Below are 25,681 nucleotides of genomic sequence, written 5' to 3' on the forward strand. Positions count from 1 at the left end.
TTTGTTTTTCACAGAGTTGGCGACGTTGCCGATTCTGTTTCTGATATTCGAATAAAGTTCACGTATTTATTTTATCAATGGTGATAGGCTATAATACTGTATGCATAATACCGTACTTCGAAACATGATTGGCGCATTTTTCTCGTTTTCTAGTTATTTCCTGATTTTTAACGCTTGCATACGAGAATTTTCTCAGTTTTGTTTAAAATTTTCATTTTGAGGAATTTTCTGGGCTTCAACATAAAAATTACAAAACTTCGAAGAAGTTAAAACGAAAACAAAAATTTCCAAATTCTGGCTTTCTTATATGTTTCAGAGACATAGATTTATGTATTTGACTGTCAACGCAGTGTTTAACTTACTTTCGGATATGATTGCGGAAAACATAAATAAGTTTTCAAAAGCATTTTCGAGAGGAGTAGGTACAAATCGTTTTTTTTAGTAACGTTAAATTCATATAAATGTATTGAAACTGTGAACGGGTAATAACTATGTACAACACAAACCTGAACGGAAGAGGCTAATTTTCGAAAGGGATTACTGAAAATAGGACTTCGGAGGAAACATTTGACTGAATCAGTCACGACTGACCCTCTCCTTCTCAGGTCTCTTTTTTTTATCACTATCGATTAGAACTTTTTTTGAAAAAATAACAACTGTAATTTCAGCATATGTTAATGCACCACTACTCTAGTAGTACTCTGTCTTTGTGCTATTCCTATCTGAGAATATGCTCAATGATGTCAAGTTCCTTATTTTTCAATGTATACATCATAAAATCTAATATTACACCAATAATCGATCAGACTGTCTTTTATCCACTGACACTTACAGTAGCGAGCATAAGTGAGTACACCTGCATACTTTCATATGTAACTCAGCTGAAATAAGACCGTTTTGCACAAACTTTTTTTTCAAAGATAGCTGAAACATTCAGCAATAAGAAAATAAATTTTTTGAAATAGTTCTAATCCTGATCGTGATTTGAAAATTTGATTAAAAAACTTTTTATTTTTCTCTTGGAGTTATTGAGTTTTTAATGTCAAAATGTTGGAAAACACTCAAATAAACAAAAAACTATGTTGAATTGGCATTCTATTTTCTGAGCATCGTGCCACAGCTCCAGAAGTCAAAAGTGGCGTTCTCGGGAAAACTTTTATAACTCATCAAAAAATGCTCCAAATAGTCGAAACATGTACCAAAAGATGTGTCTTGAGCTTTTCTACAAACGAACATCAAAAAGTTACATTTTTAGAAAAAAATAATTTTTCTAATTTTTTTCACTCAACAATTTTTTATTCCCATTTTTTTTCTAATTTTCGATATTTTCTGGCTATAAAACAAAGAAAGAATGCAGAAATGTGTTTGATTATGTGTGAAAAAACACTTCGTATCCAGTTTGTGTGAGGTATGTTCGTTTTATAGGCAGATACCACATGTACCAGAGACTATTTTCTGTAGTCGCAAAGTTCTGTTGGTGTTGAAACCGAAATCAATTACCACTATTCAAAAATACACGATTCTTTAACAATGAAATTAATGAAACATTATCATAACTTTAGACATTTTTCTACAGATGCCATTAGCGAAATACAGTGTTTTTACAGCCACGTTCTATAGAAAACCTTTCGAAAAACGTCTAATTTCCTCGGTAGAGCGCTGTTGTATGAATCGTGTCGTGCCAATAAATATAATGATTTCCCGTTTCAAGCAGAAAGGATCAGTCGAAATTTTGTAATGAATTGTTTTAGTTGTCCGTTGCATTTTGCGCCGAATTCACATTTTGCGGATATGATGAGTTTTTAGTTTTTGAAACTTGTGGTATTTCATTTTTACACGTTAAATTAAACAATGTAGATTGACGCTGCAAATCGTGTTATAATTTACAGTAATTTGCAGTTTCATACAAGCAGTATTTGTGAAACATGCCTTCTTAATTGTTCTTTAGATCGAATCATCTGAAACATAAAACACCGCGAACAATATTGCCATCACCCGGTTTTAATGCCATCACCCGGTTTTAGCCATCACCCGGTTTTAATTATGTACTTTTCCTAATCTTTTCGTTAAATATAGTTATTTCTCTTTTCCTTTTTTTTGACCTTTGTTACGGTTTTCTCTTCCCCCTTGCCATTATGTCTGTATTTTCTACCTTCCGCTTTTTCTTCTTTACTCCCTCGATTCTTTATTTCATGTCCCCCTCTTTTTCTTAACTCGAAACTGTCTCGTGAGGGACCGTTTCTAGTCTTTTGTACCTATATTTTTTCCTTTCGTCCCAATAAATATATATAAATTAATTGTGAAGTGTTCTACCGAATTCTTTCAATCCCACAAAAATAATCAAAAGATCATATCTTAAAAATAGAATAGAACTGATCAGTGTCTTTCATCAGTTTATTGAAACATTGTTTTCAAAGAACGCTGTTTTTTTCAGTAATGACATTGAGAAGTGTTTTTAAACAACGTTCGTGTACTTTCGTCAATTATTAAAAGGGATTCCCGTTTAAACCATACAGAGAGAAATATAATCATAGAGAGAAATATAATTTTTGATAAAAATCAGTTTTTTCTCGAAATATTACCAGGGAACTTTTAAAACAATATCCATTCATATTAGCTTCTGAATTTTTAAAACCCAAATTTCAGAGATGATAAATGAAACATTAGTGACACCATAGTTTCTTTTTATAAGAATAGGTTGTTTTACATGCCGAAATATAAATTGCGCGATGTAAGCATGACTGTAGAAATAAGACTAATGCACAAAGTTTTCTGTTCTATCAAAGTAGTATTTGAGAAAAATGATTCTTTCTCATTACTGTTACAAGTGATCAAGCCTTCAAGCCTGTATGCAATAAAGGATCGGTAGAGCACTTACAGCTCGGTGCTATAAGTTTTTCTAAAACTTGATGCACTTATATAATAGAACTGATTAAACTTTTTGATTTGCACTAAACAATTTCTTAATTACACGCAGGGTTATATTCGTGCACTGTTTCACATTCTGAGTTTAACAAAAAATTGTGAGACGACGTTTTTTACCGACGCGTGTTTGCGGACTTAATGCAAAATTATTAAATTTTAAACTAAGTCCGCAAACACGCGTCGGTAAAAAATGTCGGAGCTTTTTTGTTGCGACAATATGCCTTACTAAAATTCAGAAATGGAAATTCAACAATGAGGATTTAAAAAATGAACGACTAGCGTCCCCCGCCTGCCGGCGGTCTCCGCAGTACTCGGCTGCGCCTCGTACGCGGTGCTTAGCAAGTTTTGTATTCAAAGATTAGCTTGCTCGACTTGAATGATATCGAAAAATCCTTCACGTCGTCACATTTTTGAAAACGGCTCATAACTTTTTATGACGTGGATCAATCCAGAAACGGACCACACGTTTGGAATCCTCTATTTTTTCTGAATCCGATGATATCAAAAAATCCTTCACGTCGTCACATTATAGAAAACGGCTCATAACTTTTTATGTCGTGGATCAATCCAGAAACGGACCACACGTTTGGAATCCTCTGGCTTTCCCGAATCCGATGATATCGCAAAATCCTTCACGTCGTCACTTTTTAGAAAACGGGCCATAACTTTTTATGACGTGGACCAATCCAGAAACGGACCACACGTTTGGAATCCTCTGGCTTTCCCGAATCCGATGATATCGAAAAATCCTTCACGTCGTCACTTTTTAGAAAACGGGCCATAACTTTTTATGACGTGGACCAATCCAGCAACGGACCACACGTTTGGAATCCTCTGGCGTTCCCGAATCCGATGATATCGCAAAATCCTTCACGTCGTCACTTTTTAGAAAACGGGCCATAACTTTTTATGACGTGGACCAATCCAGCAACGGACCACACGTTTGGAATCCTCTGGCTTTCCCGAATCCGATGATATCGAAAAATCCTTCACGTCGTCACATTATAGAAAACGGGCCATAACTTTTTATGACGTGGATAGTAGATAGGTAGGGGAAATTTACCACCATGTCGTCAAATTTACCATGAGATTTTGTGACTGATGGCATTAGCGTATGACTCAAGATTGAAGACTGGCCAGAGAGCTGACCAGAGCTTGAGCAAAAAGAGCTCAAAAATGTGTCGAAGATGCTCCAGGGGACCTAAACTATAGGGTCATATGGGTAAATTAACCGCATTTGAACCACACTCCTAATGGTGATAATTTTACCACGAGATATTATGTTGTGAGTTGACCAGTCACCTACAATCAAATACTAGGCTCAGTAGATTCTCACACGCTCACTGGCTCAGAATAGGAGCTCAAAAAGACGTCGAAGGTGCGCCAGCTGGCTCTAGCTATTGGGTCATATGGTTAAATTCACACCACCCAACCTATCCTCAGATGTAGTTAATTTCACCATGGGGTTCTCTTCTGTGAGATCTGGGGCCAGATTCAAGGTTGCTTAGATAAACGAAACCACCCACTATCATTAAACTTTGATCCGTGACCCGTAGACCTGACTTTCCGTCATGTGAACATCAAGTGTGGGTAATGTGAGGCCCACAGAGTCCATTTTTTTTGGGAGGTTCTCGCGCGTTCTAGGCACATAGGACAGATCTCCAAATTTACACGTTTTGTCAAGTTCATGGCCAGGCTTTTTTATCAATTTTCACTCAATGTTTGATCTGATGATGATGATTGTAGGAAAGGCACAATCATGTAAAACCTGATGGGTAAAAAAATTTTTGTTTTATCTTCTATGTTGTTAAAATTGTGAGAGACTCCTCACCTCACACAACCAGGCAAGGATTGTGCGAGTCGAGGGCATAAGTAAGTGTTGTTTATTCTCTTACAAGGGGATCTTTTTCATACACCGGTTGAAAATTTTCATTTGACATATGTATGACGCATCCACAGAGAAGACGCTTTCATGTTTGTGAGTCACATTCAAATGCTAGTGATTAAAATTTTATTGTTTTTTCATTAATTCTCAACATTTTACCGTTTTAAAATAATTTACATCAAAAAAAAAAAAAATATATATAGACATTGGAGACGAACATAGAATATTATTATTTAGACTTTCCGGGTATCCGCGGCTTCATTCGATCTGGGAAAAGATAGTTTTGGAAAAATAGTCTTGGAAAGATGGTTGTTGTGGAGTGTGGAAAGTTTTTACAGGAGGAGCACGGTGTTCTGAAAGATTTGAAGAAATGTTAACAAATATATCGATGATTACTTACGGAACTTTGGCAATAAACAGTTCAGAAATAGGATAGTATATCCTTTGCTTATCCATCACAACAAATTGTTCATCAGTAATATTCTCCTTGAGCCTGCTGTTGTAAAATTCAAGCAAGTTAACACCGTCTTGGATCGAGGGGACTTCACTTGGACATTTTGTAATCACTTCACAGTATTCAAGAATTCGACCGTCCTTATAGTAGAAAATTGCTTCATCTTTTGCCAATTGGTCAGCAATTCTGTACCGTAAAGTTTCCGAATCCTGCAGGAGTCCACATTCTATGCCCAAACCACCACGATATCTTATTTCACGAAAAGTACGAAACATCTTACATTGACTTGTATATTTTGATCGAATATTACGAAGAGGGTCCATACAGTTACATCGTTTGCCACGGTTACCGGATAGTTTTGGAGGCATTAGAAATTCTGAAAAAAAAAAAAAATTATAGAAAAGACAGAACTCAGAAACAGGTCACCTACCACTATCACGTAATAAATCACGAATGATTTTGCGTGACGGTTAAAACCATAGAACGAGAGAGTATGAAAAGGAGAGACGAAGAAAACAAAATAAAAGTCAGTGATGACGTCATCAACCAAAAAGTAACAGCTGACGTTTGCAGAGAGTGATTTGAGATATTCATAATCTGTGGCTCATTTTCATCTTTTTACCGCATGGTAAATGGTGACCTATTTTAAGCTCTCATTTCTCATTTCTTTTCTCGTTTCGTATCGTCCGTTTATTCATCCTTCTTCATCCTTTCTTTTTCAGTTATGAAACGCAAAACGCTAAACACTCACAATTCACCAGGAGGAGCCCCTCCACCAACTAGTCTTGAACCAAAGACGAAAAAGAAAAAACCAGAAAGTATATTTCTTGGAGAAGAAGTGACCAAAGACCACACAAGAACGGACAAGAAGAGAAAATATCAACCATCAACTAGTTCAGTTCAGAATCAAGGAGGATTTTTAGAAGAAAAGAAAAGACAATCTAAGCCAGCCAGAATAGTTTCGACACAAAGACGTGAGTGATAATGAGAAACATAAAGAATTTCAATTATTCATTTTAGATGGCAAAGGACCGCAGCGAAAAATGCAATTACGAGACTTTGAAAGAAGCGAGACCTTTCCAACACCCGAGGAAGAAGAGTTCTTCACAGAAAATGTTATAACTTCTAATGAACCACATTTTCGAAGACACAACAGCCAGTTTCTGATTGCGGACACTGTCAGAATGAAATTCATCAATCTTGATAAAGTAAAAAACAACAAAATACTCCATCAGCATGTGGCCAAGCTCTTGGACATTTTTATTCGTAGAATGCTCAAAAAATCAGGAGGAAATCTGAAAACATCCAAATATTGGCTTCAGTAAGTTTTATCATAATTTCAAATCATAAGAAGAACGTTTACAGATTGAACCATGATGGGTATACCGATAGAGATGGTTTCTTTGTAACCCACAAAACGTATGCAGTGGCTGATGGAGGAGTGATAATGAATGAAATTGCTAAGCAGATGCAATCTAATAAAGAACTCCGTTTAGATGAGAGTTTTACTGTTGCTATGAACGTTTTCAAGGATAAACAATCACAACTACGAGGCAGGGGAACACATGCCACACGGAAAACTGAGAAAATAGAAAAAATAAGAAGAGTACTATTGGTAAGGCATACTTTCTTTTGTCAAACTATAATTTATTTCATAACAGAAACAACATTTTGGTGTTAGCCTCAGCAGGGTCACAGGGATGAGCCACTGTCTACCAAAAGCACTTGCACTAGGAAAACTGGAAAGTGATATAGAAACTACGGCCAACGGAGACGAAAGGCAGAAAATGGAAAAATTTTATCGAAGCCTCGTAAGACCAGAGGTACTTTTAGACTCTTTGATTGTCCGTAATATGTGCTTTTTACAGATAACCCCAAAATTCAAAAGTGAATCACAAGGAAAGCTTGCCAAGCAGCTTTTGGCCGATGCAGGGATGGATGTGAACAAAGAGGAGCATGGCCGAAAAGATCTTATAGAGCTTGCAAATTATCTTTCAAACTATCAAATAATATTGTGGGCTGCAAACAAACATCAGGTCGTCCCAACTGAAGAAAAGCGATTCAATCCCGATGGCAAAGGGTTTATTGGATTATTTTATTATGAGGGACATTATGAACATGTGAATCACACCAAAGGAAAACATGCATCAAGGTAAGTTACCAATTTATTGTAATCAACTATTTTTATTTTCAGGTTTTGTTATCAATGCTCTACTTTTGACGACAATCAACATTATCGAAAATGTAAAGCCAAATGCAAGAGATGTGGTGCCACAGGATGCAAACAAGAAGATGAGAACATTTATTGCAGCTTTTGTAATATTTACTTTCGAAGTAAAATGTGTTTTGACGCACATCTCACTGCAAAATCAAAGAAGGGATTGCCACATTGCAAGAAATATAGCAGGTAGCTAATCAATTAGACAAACATTAGTAATGTCTTACAGATGCGAAAAGTGCAATTTGATTGATAGATCAGAGAGGATTCGTGGAGAAACACACGTATGTGACGCAAAAGCATACTGTCCTATATGCAGGGAGAAAGCGTTGAAGGGGCATACTTGTGCTCACCACGTCCCTGACGAGAAGGAAAAGTTGAGGAAGCAAGAAAACCAAAAACAATGGGCTATTATCGTGTATGATATGGAATGTATTGTGGCAGAGTCGGGATTATTCGAAGGTAAGGATGTAAACATTCAAAGTATAAACCTTTTTTTCCAGGACATATTGAAAGAGGTCCCAAGCACAAACCTAACCTGATTTGTGTAAGGATGATATGCAGTGATTGCCGAGGAGAGGAAGGATGTCAATTATGTGTCCAACCATGGACCTACAGCTACAAAGATTTTCCACCATTCAAAAATAACAAACACGATTCTCCATTAGCCAGTTTTGCAGATTTCTTGCTACATAACCCACGAGCAGCTGGTGCATATGTGATCGCACACAATGGTGGAAGGTATGTTTCAGTAATAAAACATTTTCAACTTCCAAGATATTTTCAGGTATGACCATGTTATGTTGTTAGCAGAGCTCGATAGACAAGGAGGCACAAAGGCAAAAGAGCCAAAAATTTTATTAAATGGGATGACAATCATAACGGCAGAGTTTGAATATGAGAAAAGAAAGCTGCATTTTCGTGATTCTTTCCAATACTTGCAAATGGGACTAGCCAAAATGCCTGGAGCTTTTGGCCTGGAGGGCGAGGCAAAAGGTTTCTTTCCCCACTTATACAATCATCCGGACAATTACGATAAAGAGTTGAAAACGTTGCCATCGAAGGAGTACTACAGCCCACAGTTCATGGCCCCTTCTACAAAGAAAGAATTTGATGACTGGTATGAAAAGTGTTACCATGATGGTTTCAAGTTACATGATGAGCTGCTAAAGTATTGCCAATCGGATGTTCGCATTCTCACGTTAACATTGATGTCTTTCATTGAGGTGAGTAAATTGTTTCAACCTGTTAGTATTTTTGTTTTTACAGATGTGCGAATCGACTTTCAATGGCTGGAACCCAATTGTCAATGGATGTACTATAGCTTCCTATGTCATGTTCGTATTGAAGCACGAATACATCAAGAAGGGAGATGTAGGATATATTCCCGAGAATGGCTATGGAGGAGGAAATAATTCAATGTTAGCGTTAAAGTATATCCAATGGCTTGAGAAAATAGATCCAACACTACATTTGAAGTACAAATTACGTGGAGGAGAAGTTAAAATTGAAGCTAATGGACATTCTTACTTTGCTGATGCTTTCAATGAGGCCACAAACGATGTTTTTGAGGTATATTTTCATTTTTGATACAAACCCATTCCATTTACACACACACACACACACAGACCCCAAGGAAGACTGACCCTCACAGCAAGTGAGGTGAAGGAAACCTTTATCTCTGTATCAAATAATAATAATTTTATATAACTTTTCAGATTTATGGATGTGTATGGCACGGGTGCCCAAAGTGTTATCCGGATCGGGACAAGAAATGTCCAATGAGACCCGACAAGACAATGGAAGCTTTGTATAAAGAAACAATGAAGAGAGAAGAAGATATTCTAAATGAGGGATTCAATCTAAATTCTGTTTGGGAATGTGAAATATACGAACAGATGGAAAAAGATAGAGAGATGCAACAATTCTTTGAGCTAGTAAGTTTTCAAACAAATAGGCTAAACATAAAGTTTTCTTCAGAACAAGTACGATCAAAGACTCAAACCACGCGAAGCATTATATGGAGGAAGAACACAGGTATTTCGATCAATGGCAGTTGCGATTGAAGACATACTTCTAAATTATTACGATTTCAATAGTTTATACCCATATCTCAATGCAGGAGGTACAGCTTACCCTCGAGGAAACCCAATTGTGGTCGATAAGGACTTTCCCAATACTGATGAACCGTTAAAACTTAAAGGTATGCATATTTTTCCTATTCTTACTAATATATATTTTTAGGAATTGTGTTTTGTGATGTACTACCCACACAAGACGCAGCCATGGGGTATTTACCGCAGAAAATAATGAAGAAGCTCATGTTTGTTCTCTGTAGAACTTGCGCGAATAATCAGAATATTGAAGGAAAATGTACACATACCAAGGTCTCTGAAAGATTTTTGACTGGAGTATGGTGCACAGATGAGCTGAATAAGGCCGTTTCTAAAGGGTACAAGGTGCTCAAGTACCATGAAATCTGGCATTGGCCAGAAGAGGCTTGGGTCAAAGGAGGATTCTTTGCCGATTACATCAAGCCTCTATTGAAATTGAAACATGAAAGTAGTGGATGGCCAAAGGAAAATATGATGGATGAGGAAAAGAAAGCATACATCGCAAGAATATGGGAGATGGATGGAGTCAAACTGGATCCCTTGAAGATCATAAAAAACAAAGCACTGCGAAGCCTGTGCAAAATATTCCTCAATTCCGCCTGGGGTAAGTAGAAATCTATTGTCTTCTAATGTTGTTCCTTCTTCAGGAAAATTTGCACAGAACCCAATGAAAGTTGAGACAAGACTCATCTACAACAGTGATGGACTTGCAATGGTCAATTTTTTCAACGATCCCAACTTTGAACCAACTGGACTGCTTCCTTATGGCGAACACAAACATTTCATATCAAGAAAGCCCAAGAAAGACTTTCTCAAAACATCACCATTCACAAATCTTGCTATCGCGGCGATCACAACATGTGCGGCCAGGTTAAGACTCACTGAAGCTATAGAGAGAGTTGGAATCGAGAATATGATTTATTGCGGTATGTGAGTAAATGTAACACAAATACAACTATTATTTTTAGACACTGACTCTGTGATTTTCAAACAGAAGAAAGACAGTGATCCTCTCGGGGACCTCAAGGGAGATAATTTAGGCTACTTAACGAACGAAATTCCACCAGGGAATGAGTTGGTTGAAGCCGTAGCAATGGCTCCAAAGGTTTATGCATTGAAGATAAGAGACAAAGACGGCAACTACAGCTATACAGTAAAAGCAAAAGGAATGTGTTTGAACAGTGGCAACACTGGAAGTATCAACTTTGACACTATGAAAGAAAGTGTAGGTATCAGTTCTGTTATGCTTTGGCCAAGGTATTCTTTTCAGATGAATGCATTCATTCGAGATGGTGTAGCAACCCCCATGGAAGGCGAGATGTTAACGTTCAAAAGAGGAGATAATGCATTAGATGGCCTTTGGACCTTCAGATTGAAGAAGACTCTCAACCCTCGAATGGACAAAGGACACTACGTTGATGGTGTTGTAGCACCATTCGGACAAATATCAGGAGATATACAATTAATTAATGATTATCCTTTCTGACATTGTAAATAAATATTGTAGAGACAAAACATTTGTACACATTTCATACACAATCTGCACAATTTACGCACAATCTTTGCACAATCTTTGCACAAAAAATATATTGAAAAACAATCTATACACAATCTCAAAACAAAAATTTTGCAGAGACACAATCTATGCACAAAAATTTTTTGACAGAAATCAGTGTGAAATCTTACAAAAATTGAGAAAAAACAACACTTTTATCAGATTTTCAAAGCTTTTTAGTCAGTTTTTTCATGTGAGCATGTCTGATTTCACGACATATGTATGCATATATCAACGTTTTTAGTAATTTAACCTGAACATATACCAATTTTAAAGGCATAGCCATACATGCAGGTCTATATTTTGATCCATATACATGCACTTTTACAATATTTCGGTGTATATGCACACGTTTTGATATATTTCGGTGTATACGCATACGTTTTCACATTATTTCAGTGCATATGCAGACATTTTCACAACTGTTTAATGTATATGCGTACATTGCTTGCATTATTTTAGTGTATACGCATAGATTTTCACAATACTTTAGTGTATATACACCCATTTTCACAATATTTTGATACATACGCACAGATTTTTGCAATATTTTGATCCATATGCGTAGATTTTCGCAATACTTTGGTGTATATGCACCCATTTTCACAATATTTTAGTTGTATATACATACATTTCAACATTATTCTGGGGTATACGCACAGATTTTTGCAATATTTCTGTCTATTTTTGCAATATTTCTGTGTACACATGTTTTCAAGATATTTTGGTGTATATGCACACACTATCACAATGTTTTAGGTGTATATGCACACTTTCTACATTATTTTTGGTGTATATGCACACTTTCTACATTAATTTTGGTGTATGCACACACATTTTCACGATATTTTGATGTATATGCGCACATTTTTTCTTTATTTTCATACGTGGACACACGTTTCAGACTACTTTGCATGTATGTCTACGCATCTTTGCCTACACGTCTACACTTTTTTCGTGAACATACACACATTTTTCGTGCACGTACATACATTTTACGTGTATATCTACCCTTTTTTCCCTGTATTTTTTACATATTTTCGTGCATTTCCACAGATTTTTCGTGTATTCCTTCGCTTGTTTCGTATATGCACATATATTTTTCGTGCGCATACACACATTTTTATATGTGCCTACAAATTTTTCGTGTATGTCTTCTAGTTTTTTCATATACGCCTACATTTTTCATGTATACCTACATATTTTCGTGAATTTCCACAAATTTTTCGGGTATGCCTACATATTCTTCGGGTATGCCTGCATATTCTTCGGGTATGCCTATATATTCTTCGGGTATGCCTACATATTCTTCGGGTATGCCTACATATTCTTCGGGTATGCCTACAGATTTTTCTCCAAAATGATAGGCTTTTCAATGTTTTGTGATGATACTTGATGAAAGTGCCATACATTTTGCACAAACACCGTATAGATTCAATAGTTTATGGACTTATTTTACATAAGAATGGGAGTTTTCATCAATTTAATGATAAATCCATCATATTGTCCTTGAAGATGGCGTGTAGCTTTAATAAGAATGATGATACGGATGCGCATTTTTGCATCTGGAGATGCATTCCAAGAAATATTTCTAATTTTGTTCAGAAATATACTCATTTCATCTACAAATGACTAAGTTCAGACTTATAAGCTTTGTATTTTTATCGATAACCACATATATTTGCTACCGTTTTTATCTATATGCATCTTTTCTTTACACTAGGTGGTCACGGTATACTACATTTTTATGGTGATATTTTCAATGATCCGCATACTACATTCTTCTATTCTATCAACAAAAGCACTAAAGTGTAGTTTTCAATCATAGTTTGATAATGTATTTCAGGTGCGCAGCCAACACTATGAGTAATATTCTTGAAGAAATATGTGTGTACAGAATAGAACTGAATAGGGTGGCGACAATTTAAACAAATGAGAAGACTTTTCTTGACCTATGCACTTTCTCTGCGTCTCTAACTCTCTCACATTCAGCTACTCAAGGACTATTTTGCACCATTCCGTATTTTCAACGTCATCGTGATTGGTGATCTATTTCATACGCTCTCGTCGTGTTATTATGGATTCCTGTGAGGATTTTGATATGTGTGAGGACTTGGACAAAATAAATATGTACTTGCCAACAAAGAAAGAGGATAAATTAAAACCATGCAATCATCAAGAGATTGAAGACCGTTTTCGTGAATTCAAGCAATCAGCATACAAAGAAATTCACCAGCTATCTTGTGCTTTGAAGAAAGTTGGATATTCTCCTTTGTGTCCGGACGTCAAACGCCGAACAGATTTGGATTATATTCGCGAATGTTTGGATCGAATGACTGCTGACCAAGCTGTGTTTTACAGCCGAGCTGGTGAAGTATTGGTAGGGTGCTACGTCACTCCATTACGTCCGACTGAAGTTCAATGTGGCCAAGGAAATCTTAACCTTTGTCAGTATTTTGCTGCTAAATGGTGTTATAACATTGATGACAACCAGTATGTAGTGATCAACGGATGTGGGGCTGCTTATCCTGTGTCAGAGCTGTTCATTGTCAGAGTTCCAAGGTAACTACACTTATTTTAATCAGAAAATATATTGGTTTTTACAGACCTGAAGCTATGCAAAACGATAGAGAGGTTCGTGCTCAGAAGAAACGAGACAGCGGCATGAGATGGTCCATACCTTCATCGGATATTTCTGGTGCTCGAGGAATTCTACGTCCTAACAAGTGATATGATATTGTCAAATTGATGAATAATTGATCTTTATGTATATGTTTTGTGTGCTTACTCTTACTTGTTAATAATGTATCAATTGTACACGAAAAATGCAACAATTTCAGTTATATAACTTTTCTATAATGCCTAAAACTGTGTTGAATAAAGAACTATACATAATGTGAAGTTGAAAGAAACAATTATAAACATGCGGTCTTTACCACAAAGTCATCGAAAATAAAAGAACTGACAGGTCTTTAAATCAAATGGGTTTGAAACATATGCATCATCAAAAGACAGTGGGTTATAGTCTTCTAACCCATATGCATTATTCGTCGACATAATTATAACATATAACCCCAATAAATGATCATAGTCAGAATTTGTGTGCACTTTCGGAGATTGTTAAAGACAAAAAGGGTAATTTTTGAAGAAAGTACAAGGAACAGTAACTCAAATAGGTGCAAAGTCAAATAGCTGCATTGCGATATAATAAGCTCTGGAGAACACACGAAACCTATGTTTCAACATAAATTTAGCAAAATATTAGTATTTAGAAATAACTTTCATTAAAAAAGTCATTCAATTTATGAGTTTTTGTCATGAATACTCATTTTTGCAACTCAAAACAGCACGCAAAAAGACACAGACCCCCGATATTCTTCCGCAATTGTAAGGGTGAAGAGAAGGGGGTCCTGTTTTTTGGCACTGGGTGAGATAGAGTGTGTAAAGACGATGTGCCCCGGTTTTTTGACAACGCGAATAGCGGTGAGTAGTATGGAGATATGGATATCGGGGGGGGACACCTCCCAACAGCTGTTCACGGCGCTCCCCCACCCCCCAACCCAGCGGAAGAATATCGGGCCACCCTCCTCTTTTTACACACTCTCTCGTCACCCCAGCGGAAGAATATCGGGCCACCCTCCTCCTCACCCTTACACCAAAAAAACGGGAACCCCCCAGCGGAAAAATATCGGGCCATTTTCCGAAAAAAGAAGACCCGCTGGGGGGGTTCCCGTTTTTTTGGTGTAAGGGTGAGGAGGAGGGTGGCCCGATATTCTTCCGCTGGGGTGACGAGAGAGTGTGTAAAAAGAGGAGGGCGTCCTCCTTCCATCCATATCTCCATACTACTCACCGCTATTCGCGTTGTCAAAAAACCGGGGCACATCGTCTTTACACACTCTATCTCACCCAGTGCCAAAAAACAGGACCCCCTTCTCTTCACCCTTACAATTGCGGAAGAATATCGGGGGTCTGTGTCTTTTTGCGTGCTGTTTTGAGTTGCAAAAATGAGTATTCATGACAAAAACTCATAAATTGAATGACTTTTTTAATGAAAGTTATTTCTAAATACTAATATTTTGCTAAATTTATGTTGAAACATAGGTTTCGTGTGTTCTCCAGAGCTTATTATATCGCAATGCAGCTATTTGACTTTGCACCTATTTGAGTTACTGTTCCTTGTACTTTCTTCAAAAATTACCCTTTTTGTCTTTAACAATCTCCGAAAGTGCACACAAATTCTGACTATGATCATTTATTGGGGTTATATGTTATAATTATGTCGACGAATAATGCATATGGGTTAGAAGACTATAACCCACTGTCTTTTGATGATGCATATGTTTCAAACCCATTTGATTTAAAGACCTGTCAGTTCTTTTATTTTCGATGACTTTGTGGTAAAGACCGCATGTTTATAATTGTTTCTTTCAACTTCACATTATGTATAGTTCTTTATTCAACACAGTTTTAGGCATTATAGAAAAGTTATATAACTGAAATTGTTGCATTTTTCGTGTACAATTGATACATTATTAACAAGTAAGAGTAAGCACACAAAACATATACATAAAGATCAATTATTCATCAATTTGACAATATCATATCACTTGTTAGGACGTAGAATTCCTCGAGCACCAGAAATATCCGATGAAGGTATGGACCATCTCATGCCGCTGTCTCGTTTCTTCTGAGCACGAACCTCTCTATCGTTTTGCATAGCTTCAGGTCTGTAAAAACCAATATATTTTCTGATTAAAATAAGTGTAGTTACCTTGGAACTCTGACAATGAACAGCTCTGACACAGGATAAGCAGCCCCACATCCGTTGATCACTACATACTGGTTGTCATCAATGTTATAACACCATTTAGCAGCAAAATACTGACAAAGGTTAAGATTTCCTTGGCCACATTGAACTTCAGTCGGACGTAATGGAGTGACGTAGCACCCTACCAATACTTCACCAGCTCGGCTGTAAAACACAGCTTGGTCAGCAGTCATTCGATCCAAACATTCGCGAATATAATCCAAATCTGTTCGGCGTTTGACGTCCGGACACAAAGGAGAATATCCAACTTTCTTCAAAGCACAAGATAGCTGGTGAATTTCTTTGTATGCTGATTGCTTGAATTCACGAAAACGGTCTTCAATCTCTTGATGATTGCATGGTTTTAATTTATCCTCTTTCTTTGTTGGCAAGTACATATTTATTTTGTCCAAGTCCTCACACATATCAAAATCCTCACAGGAATCCATAATAACACGACGAGAGCGTATGAAATAGATCACCAATCACGATGACGTTGAAAATACGGAATGGTGCAAAATAGTCCTTGAGTAGCTGAATGTGAGAGAGTTAGAGACGCAGAGAAAGTGCATAGGTCAAGAAAAGTCTTCTCATTTGTTTAAATTGTCGCCACCCTATTCAGTTCTATTCTGTACACACATATTTCTTCAAGAATATTACTCATAGTGTTGGCTGCGCACCTGAAATACATTATCAAACTATGATTGAAAACTACACTTTAGTGCTTTTGTTGATAGAATAGAAGAATGTAGTATGCGGATCATTGAAAATATCACCATAAAAATGTAGTATACCGTGACCACCTAGTGTAAAGAAAAGATGCATATAGATAAAAACGGTAGCAAATATATGTGGTTATCGATAAAAATACAAAGCTTATAAGTCTGAACTTAGTCATTTGTAGATGAAATGAGTATATTTCTGAACAAAATTAGAAATATTTCTTGGAATGCATCTCCAGATGCAAAAATGCGCATCCGTATCATCATTCTTATTAAAGCTACACGCCATCTTCAAGGACAATATGATGGATTTATCATTAAATTGATGAAAACTCCCATTCTTATGTAAAATAAGTCCATAAACTATTGAATCTATACGGTGTTTGTGCAAAATGTATGGCACTTTCATCAAGTATCATCACAAAACATTGAAAAGCCTATCATTTTGGAGAAAAATCTGTAGGCATACCCGAAGAATATGTAGGCATACCCGAAGAATATGTAGGCATACCCGAAGAATATATAGGCATACCCGAAGAATATGCAGGCATACCCGAAGAATATGTAGGCATACCCGAAAAATTTGTGGAAATTCACGAAAATATGTAGGTATACATGAAAAATGTAGGCGTATATGAAAAAACTAGAAGACATACACGAAAAATTTGTAGGCACATATAAAAATGTGTGTATGCGCACGAAAAATATATGTGCATATACGAAACAAGCGAAGGAATACACGAAAAATCTGTGGAAATGCACGAAAATATGTAAAAAATACAGGGAAAAAAGGGTAGATATACACGTAAAATGTATGTACGTGCACGAAAAATGTGTGTATGTTCACGAAAAAAGTGTAGACGTGTAGGCAAAGATGCGTAGACATACATGCAAAGTAGTCTGAAACGTGTGTCCACGTATGAAAATAAAGAAAAAATGTGCGCATATACATCAAAATATCGTGAAAATGTGTGTGCATACACCAAAATTAATGTAGAAAGTGTGCATATACACCAAAAATAATGTAGAAAGTGTGCATATACACCTAAAACATTGTGATAGTGTGTGCATATACACCAAAATATCTTGAAAACATGTGTACACAGAAATATTGCAAAAATAGACAGAAATATTGCAAAAATCTGTGCGTATACCCCAGAATAATGTTGAAATGTATGTATATACAACTAAAATATTGTGAAAATGGGTGCATATACACCAAAGTATTGCGAAAATCTACGCATATGGATCAAAATATTGCAAAAATCTGTGCGTATGTATCAAAATATTGTGAAAATGGGTGTATATACACTAAAGTATTGTGAAAATCTATGCGTATACACTAAAATAATGCAAGCAATGTACGCATATACATTAAACAGTTGTGAAAATGTCTGCATATGCACTGAAATAATGTGAAAACGTATGCGTATACACCGAAATATATCAAAACGTGTGCATATACACCGAAATATTGTAAAAGTGCATGTATATGGATCAAAATATAGACCTGCATGTATGGCTATGCCTTTAAAATTGGTATATGTTCAGGTTAAATTACTAAAAACGTTGATATATGCATACATATGTCGTGAAATCAGACATGCTCACATGAAAAAACTGACTAAAAAGCTTTGAAAATCTGATAAAAGTGTTGTTTTTTCTCAATTTTTGTAAGATTTCACACTGATTTCTGTCAAAAAATTTTTGTGCATAGATTGTGTCTCTGCAAAATTTTTGTTTTGAGATTGTGTATAGATTGTTTTTCAATATATTTTTTGTGCAAAGATTGTGCAAAGATTGTGCGTAAATTGTGCAGATTGTGTATGAAATGTGTACAAATGTTTTGTCTCTACAATATTTATTTACAATGTCAGAAAGGATAATCATTAATTAATTGTATATCTCCTGATATTTGTCCGAATGGTGCTACAACACCATCAACGTAGTGTCCTTTGTCCATTCGAGGGTTGAGAGTCTTCTTCAATCTGAAGGTCCAAAGGCCATCTAATGCATTATCTCCTCTTTTGAACGTTAACATCTCGCCTTCCATGGGGGTTGCTACACCATCTCGAATGAATGCATTCATCTGAAAAGAATACCTTGGCCAAAGCATAACAGAACTGATACCTACACTTTCTTTCATAGTGTCAAAGTTGATACTTCCAGTGTTGCCACTGTTCAAACACATTCCTTTTGCTTTTACTGTATAGCTGTAGTTGCCGTCTTTGTCTCTTATCTTCAATGCATAAACCTTTGGAGCCATTGCTACGGCTTCAACCAACTCATTCCCTGGTGGAATTTCGTTCGTTAAGTAGCCTAAATTATCTCCCTTGAGGTCCCCGAGAGGATCACTGTCTTTCTTCTGTTTGAAAATCACAGAGTCAGTGTCTAAAAATAATAGTTGTATTTGTGTTACATTTACTCACATACCGCAATAAATCATATTCTCGATTCCAACTCTCTCTATAGCTTCAGTGAGTCTTAACCTGGCCGCACATGTTGTGATCGCCGCGATAGCAAGATTTGTGAATGGTGATGTTTTGAGAAAGTCTTTCTTGGGCTTTCTTGATATGAAATGTTTGTGTTCGCCATAAGGAAGCAGTCCAGTTGGTTCAAAGTTGGGATCGTTGAAAAAATTGACCATTGCAAGTCCATCACTGTTGTAGATGAGTCTTGTCTCAACTTTCATTGGGTTCTGTGCAAATTTTCCTGAAGAAGGAACAACATTAGAAGACAATAGATTTCTACTTACCCCAGGCGGAATTGAGGAATATTTTGCACAGGCTTCGCAGTGCTTTGTTTTTTATGATCTTCAAGGGATCCAGTTTGACTCCATCCATCTCCCATATTCTTGCGATGTATGCTTTCTTTTCCTCATCCATCATATTTTCCTTTGGCCATCCACTACTTTCATGTTTCAATTTCAATAGAGGCTTGATGTAATCGGCAAAGAATCCTCCTTTGACCCAAGCCTCTTCTGGCCAATGCCAGATTTCATGGTACTTGAGCACCTTGTACCCTTTAGAAACGGCCTTATTCAGCTCATCTGTGCACCATACTCCAGTCAAAAATCTTTCAGAGACCTTGGTATGTGTACATTTTCCTTCAATATTCTGATTATTCGCGCAAGTTCTACAGAGAACAAACATGAGCTTCTTCATTATTTTCTGCGGTAAATACCCCATGGCTGCGTCTTGTGTGGGTAGTACATCACAAAACACAATTCCTAAAAATATATATTAGTAAGAATAGGAAAAATATGCATACCTTTAAGTTTTAACGGTTCATCAGTATTGGGAAAGTCCTTATCGACCACAATTGGGTTTCCTCGAGGGTAAGCTGTACCTCCTGCATTGAGATATGGGTATAAACTATTGAAATCGTAATAATTTAGAAGTATGTCTTCAATCGCAACTGCCATTGATCGAAATACCTGTGTTCTTCCTCCATATAATGCTTCGCGTGGTTTGAGTCTTTGATCGTACTTGTTCTGAAGAAAACTTTATGTTTAGCCTATTTGTTTGAAAACTTACTAGCTCAAAGAATTGTTGCATCTCTCTATCTTTTTCCATCTGTTCGTATATTTCACATTCCCAAACAGAATTTAGATTGAATCCCTCATTTAGAATATCTTCTTCTCTCTTCATTGTTTCTTTATACAAAGCTTCCATTGTCTTGTCGGGTCTCATTGGACATTTCTTGTCCCGATCCGGATAACACTTTGGGCACCCGTGCCATACACATCCATAAATCTGAAAAGTTATATAAAATTATTATTATTTGATACAGAGATAAAGGTTTCCTTCACCTCACTTGCTGTGAGGGTCAGTCTTCCTTGGGGTCTGTGTGTGTGTGTGTGTGTAAATGGAATGGGTTTGTATCAAAAATGAAAATATACCTCAAAAACATCGTTTGTGGCCTCATTGAAAGCATCAGCAAAGTAAGAATGTCCATTAGCTTCAATTTTAACTTCTCCTCCACGTAATTTGTACTTCAAATGTAGTGTTGGATCTATTTTCTCAAGCCATTGGATATACTTTAACGCTAACATTGAATTATTTCCTCCTCCATAGCCATTCTCGGGAATATATCCTACATCTCCCTTCTTGATGTATTCGTGCTTCAATACGAACATGACATAGGAAGCTATAGTACATCCATTGACAATTGGGTTCCAGCCATTGAAAGTCGATTCGCACATCTGTAAAAACAAAAATACTAACAGGTTGAAACAATTTACTCACCTCAATGAAAGACATCAATGTTAACGTGAGAATGCGAACATCCGATTGGCAATACTTTAGCAGCTCATCATGTAACTTGAAACCATCATGGTAACACTTTTCATACCAGTCATCAAATTCTTTCTTTGTAGAAGGGGCCATGAACTGTGGGCTGTAGTACTCCTTCGATGGCAACGTTTTCAACTCTTTATCGTAATTGTCCGGATGATTGTATAAGTGGGGAAAGAAACCTTTTGCCTCGCCCTCCAGGCCAAAAGCTCCAGGCATTTTGGCTAGTCCCATTTGCAAGTATTGGAAAGAATCACGAAAATGCAGCTTTCTTTTCTCATATTCAAACTCTGCCGTTATGATTGTCATCCCATTTAATAAAATTTTTGGCTCTTTTGCCTTTGTGCCTCCTTGTCTATCGAGCTCTGCTAACAACATAACATGGTCATACCTGAAAATATCTTGGAAGTTGAAAATGTTTTATTACTGAAACATACCTTCCACCATTGTGTGCGATCACATATGCACCAGCTGCTCGTGGGTTATGTAGCAAGAAATCTGCAAAACTGGCTAATGGAGAATCGTGTTTGTTATTTTTGAATGGTGGAAAATCTTTGTAGCTGTAGGTCCATGGTTGGACACATAATTGACATCCTTCCTCTCCTCGGCAATCACTGCATATCATCCTTACACAAATCAGGTTAGGTTTGTGCTTGGGACCTCTTTCAATATGTCCTGGAAAAAAAGGTTTATACTTTGAATGTTTACATCCTTACCTTCGAATAATCCCGACTCTGCCACAATACATTCCATATCATACACGATAATAGCCCATTGTTTTTGGTTTTCTTGCTTCCTCAACTTTTCCTTCTCGTCAGGGACGTGGTGAGCACAAGTATGCCCCTTCAACGCTTTCTCCCTGCATATAGGACAGTATGCTTTTGCGTCACATACGTGTGTTTCTCCACGAATCCTCTCTGATCTATCAATCAAATTGCACTTTTCGCATCTGTAAGACATTACTAATGTTTGTCTAATTGATTAGCTACCTGCTATATTTCTTGCAATGTGGCAATCCCTTCTTTGATTTTGCAGTGAGATGTGCGTCAAAACACATTTTACTTCGAAAGTAAATATTACAAAAGCTGCAATAAATGTTCTCATCTTCTTGTTTGCATCCTGTGGCACCACATCTCTTGCATTTGGCTTTACATTTTCGATAATGTTGATTGTCGTCAAAAGTAGAGCATTGATAACAAAACCTGAAAATAAAAATAGTTGATTACAATAAATTGGTAACTTACCTTGATGCATGTTTTCCTTTGGTGTGATTCACATGTTCATAATGTCCCTCATAATAAAATAATCCAATAAACCCTTTGCCATCGGGATTGAATCGCTTTTCTTCAGTTGGGACGACCTGATGTTTGTTTGCAGCCCACAATATTATTTGATAGTTTGAAAGATAATTTGCAAGCTCTATAAGATCTTTTCGGCCATGCTCCTCTTTGTTCACATCCATCCCTGCATCGGCCAAAAGCTGCTTGGCAAGCTTTCCTTGTGATTCACTTTTGAATTTTGGGGTTATCTGTAAAAAGCACATATTACGGACAATCAAAGAGTCTAAAAGTACCTCTGGTCTTACGAGGCTTCGATAAAATTTTTCCATTTTCTGCCTTTCGTCTCCGTTGGCCGTAGTTTCTATATCACTTTCCAGTTTTCCTAGTGCAAGTGCTTTTGGTAGACAGTGGCTCATCCCTGTGACCCTGCTGAGGCTAACACCAAAATGTTGTTTCTGTTATGAAATAAATTATAGTTTGACAAAAGAAAGTATGCCTTACCAATAGTACTCTTCTTATTTTTTCTATTTTCTCAGTTTTCCGTGTGGCATGTGTTCCCCTGCCTCGTAGTTGTGATTGTTTATCCTTGAAAACGTTCATAGCAACAGTAAAACTCTCATCTAAACGGAGTTCTTTATTAGATTGCATCTGCTTAGCAATTTCATTCATTATCACTCCTCCATCAGCCACTGCATACGTTTTGTGGGTTACAAAGAAACCATCTCTATCGGTATACCCATCATGGTTCAATCTGTAAACGTTCTTCTTATGATTTGAAATTATGATAAAACTTACTGAAGCCAATATTTGGATGTTTTCAGATTTCCTCCTGATTTTTTGAGCATTCTACGAATAAAAATGTCCAAGAGCTTGGCCACATGCTGATGGAGTATTTTGTTGTTTTTTACTTTATCAAGATTGATGAATTTCATTCTGACAGTGTCCGCAATCAGAAACTGGCTGTTGTGTCTTCGAAAATGTGGTTCATTAGAAGTTATAACATTTTCTGTGAAGAACTCTTCTTCCTCGGGTGTTGGAAAGGTCTCGCTTCTTTCAAAGTCTCGTAATTGCATTTTTCGCTGCGGTCCTTTGCCATCTAAAATGAATAATTGAAATTCTTTATGTTTCTCATTATCACTCACGTCTTTGTGTCGAAACTATTCTGGCTGGCTTAGATTGTCTTTTCTTTTCTTCTAAAAATCCTCCTTGATTCTGAACTGAACTAGTTGATGGTTGATATTTTCTCTTCTTGTCCGTTCTTGTGTGGTCTTTGGTCACTTCTTCTCCAAGAAATATACTTTCTGGTTTTTTCTTTTTCGTCTTTGGTTCAAGACTAGTTGGTGGAGGGGCTCCTCCTGGTGAATTGTGAGTGTTTAGCGTTTTGCGTTTCATAACTGAAAAAGAAAGGATGAAGAAGGATGAATAAACGGACGATACGAAACGAGAAAAGAAATGAGAAATGAGAGCTTAAAATAGGTCACCATTTACCATGCGGTAAAAAGATGAAAATGAGCCACAGATTATGAATATCTCAAATCACTCTCTGCAAACGTCAGCTGTTACTTTTTGGTTGATGACGTCATCACTGACTTTTATTTTGTTTTCTTCGTCTCTCCTTTTCATACTCTCTCGTTCTATGGTTTTAACCGTCACGCAAAATCATTCGTGATTTATTACGTGATAGTGGTAGGTGACCTGTTTCTGAGTTCTGTCTTTTCTATAATTTTTTTTTTTTTTCAGAATTTCTAATGCCTCCAAAACTATCCGGTAACCGTGGCAAACGATGTAACTGTATGGACCCTCTTCGTAATATTCGATCAAAATATACAAGTCAATGTAAGATGTTTCGTACTTTTCGTGAAATAAGATATCGTGGTGGTTTGGGCATAGAATGTGGACTCCTGCAGGATTCGGAAACTTTACGGTACAGAATTGCTGACCAATTGGCAAAAGATGAAGCAATTTTCTACTATAAGGACGGTCGAATTCTTGAATACTGTGAAGTGATTACAAAATGTCCAAGTGAAGTCCCCTCGATCCAAGACGGTGTTAACTTGCTTGAATTTTACAACAGCAGGCTCAAGGAGAATATTACTGATGAACAATTTGTTGTGATGGATAAGCAAAGGATATACTATCCTATTTCTGAACTGTTTATTGCCAAAGTTCCGTAAGTAATCATCGATATATTTGTTAACATTTCTTCAAATCTTTCAGAACACCGTGCTCCTCCTGTAAAAACTTTCCACACTCCACAACAACCATCTTTCCAAGACTATTTTTCCAAAACTATCTTTTCCCAGATCGAATGAAGCCGCGGATACCCGGAAAGTCTAAATAATAATATTCTATGTTCGTCTCCAATGTCTATATATATTTTTTTTTTTTGATGTAAATTATTTTAAAACGGTAAAATGTTGAGAATTAATGAAAAAACAATAAAATTTTAATCACTAGCATTTGAATGTGACTCACAAACATGAAAGCGTCTTCTCTGTGGATGCGTCATACATATGTCAAATGAAAATTTTCAACCGGTGTATGAAAAAGATCCCCTTGTAAGAGAATAAACAACACTTACTTATGCCCTCGACTCGCACAATCCTTGCCTGGTTGTGTGAGGTGAGGAGTCTCTCACAATTTTAACAACATAGAAGATAAAACAAAAATTTTTTTACCCATCAGGTTTTACATGATTGTGCCTTTCCTACAATCATCATCATCAGATCAAACATTGAGTGAAAATTGATAAAAAAGCCTGGCCATGAACTTGACAAAACGTGTAAATTTGGAGATCTGTCCTATGTGCCTAGAACGCGCGAGAACCTCCCAAAAAAAATGGACTCTGTGGGCCTCACATTACCCACACTTGATGTTCACATGACGGAAAGTCAGGTCTACGGGTCACGGATCAAAGTTTAATGATAGTGGGTGGTTTCGTTTATCTAAGCAACCTTGAATCTGGCCCCAGATCTCACAGAAGAGAACCCCATGGTGAAATTAACTACATCTGAGGATAGGTTGGGTGGTGTGAATTTAACCATATGACCCAATAGCTAGAGCCAGCTGGCGCACCTTCGACGTCTTTTTGAGCTCCTATTCTGAGCCAGTGAGCGTGTGAGAATCTACTGAGCCTAGTATTTGATTGTAGGTGACTGGTCAACTCACAACATAATATCTCGTGGTAAAATTATCACCATTAGGAGTGTGGTTCAAATGCGGTTAATTTACCCATATGACCCTATAGTTTAGGTCCCCTGGAGCATCTTCGACACATTTTTGAGCTCTTTTTGCTCAAGCTCTGGTCAGCTCTCTGGCCAGTCTTCAATCTTGAGTCATACGCTAATGCCATCAGTCACAAAATCTCATGGTAAATTTGACGACATGGTGGTAAATTTCCCCTACCTATCGAGGTACGGTAGGATA

The 25,681-nt window shown here is 36.9% G+C and overlaps 4 protein-coding genes across 4 annotated transcripts; 2 read left to right on the forward strand and 2 right to left on the reverse strand.

Moving 5' to 3' along the window:
* Nucleotides 1-5,039: 5,039 nt before the first annotated feature.
* Nucleotides 5,040-5,632, reverse strand: GCK72_012466 (uncharacterized protein; the record flags this gene model as incomplete). The annotated part of the gene is made up of 2 exons (XM_003095308.2): nt 5,040-5,163; nt 5,211-5,632. 2 exons carry the CDS (start codon nt 5,630-5,632, stop codon nt 5,040-5,042), a joined length of 546 nt encoding a protein of 181 aa, XP_003095356.1.
* A 7,596-nt stretch (nt 5,633-13,228) lies between these two features.
* GCK72_012467 (uncharacterized protein) lies at nt 13,229-13,881 on the forward strand (the record flags this gene model as incomplete). The annotated part of the gene is made up of 2 exons (XM_003095298.2): nt 13,229-13,713; nt 13,758-13,881. 2 exons carry the CDS (start codon nt 13,229-13,231, stop codon nt 13,879-13,881), a joined length of 609 nt encoding a protein of 202 aa, XP_003095346.2.
* A 1,873-nt stretch (nt 13,882-15,754) lies between these two features.
* GCK72_012468 (uncharacterized protein) lies at nt 15,755-16,407 on the reverse strand (the record flags this gene model as incomplete). Its single annotated transcript, XM_053729137.1, has 2 exons — nt 15,755-15,878; nt 15,923-16,407. 2 exons carry the CDS (start codon nt 16,405-16,407, stop codon nt 15,755-15,757), a joined length of 609 nt encoding a protein of 202 aa, XP_053583909.1.
* A 7,596-nt stretch (nt 16,408-24,003) lies between these two features.
* GCK72_012469 (uncharacterized protein) lies at nt 24,004-24,596 on the forward strand (the record flags this gene model as incomplete). Its single annotated transcript, XM_053729138.1, has 2 exons — nt 24,004-24,425; nt 24,473-24,596. The coding sequence occupies 2 exons, from the start codon at nt 24,004-24,006 to the stop codon at nt 24,594-24,596; spliced, it is 546 nt and encodes a 181-aa protein (XP_053583910.1).
* Nucleotides 24,597-25,681: the final 1,085 nt, after the last annotated feature.

The sequence above is a fragment of the Caenorhabditis remanei genome, chromosome IV, assembly GCF_010183535.1.
Source record: "Caenorhabditis remanei strain PX506 chromosome IV, whole genome shotgun sequence".
Taxonomy (NCBI): Eukaryota; Metazoa; Nematoda; class Chromadorea; order Rhabditida; family Rhabditidae; genus Caenorhabditis; species Caenorhabditis remanei.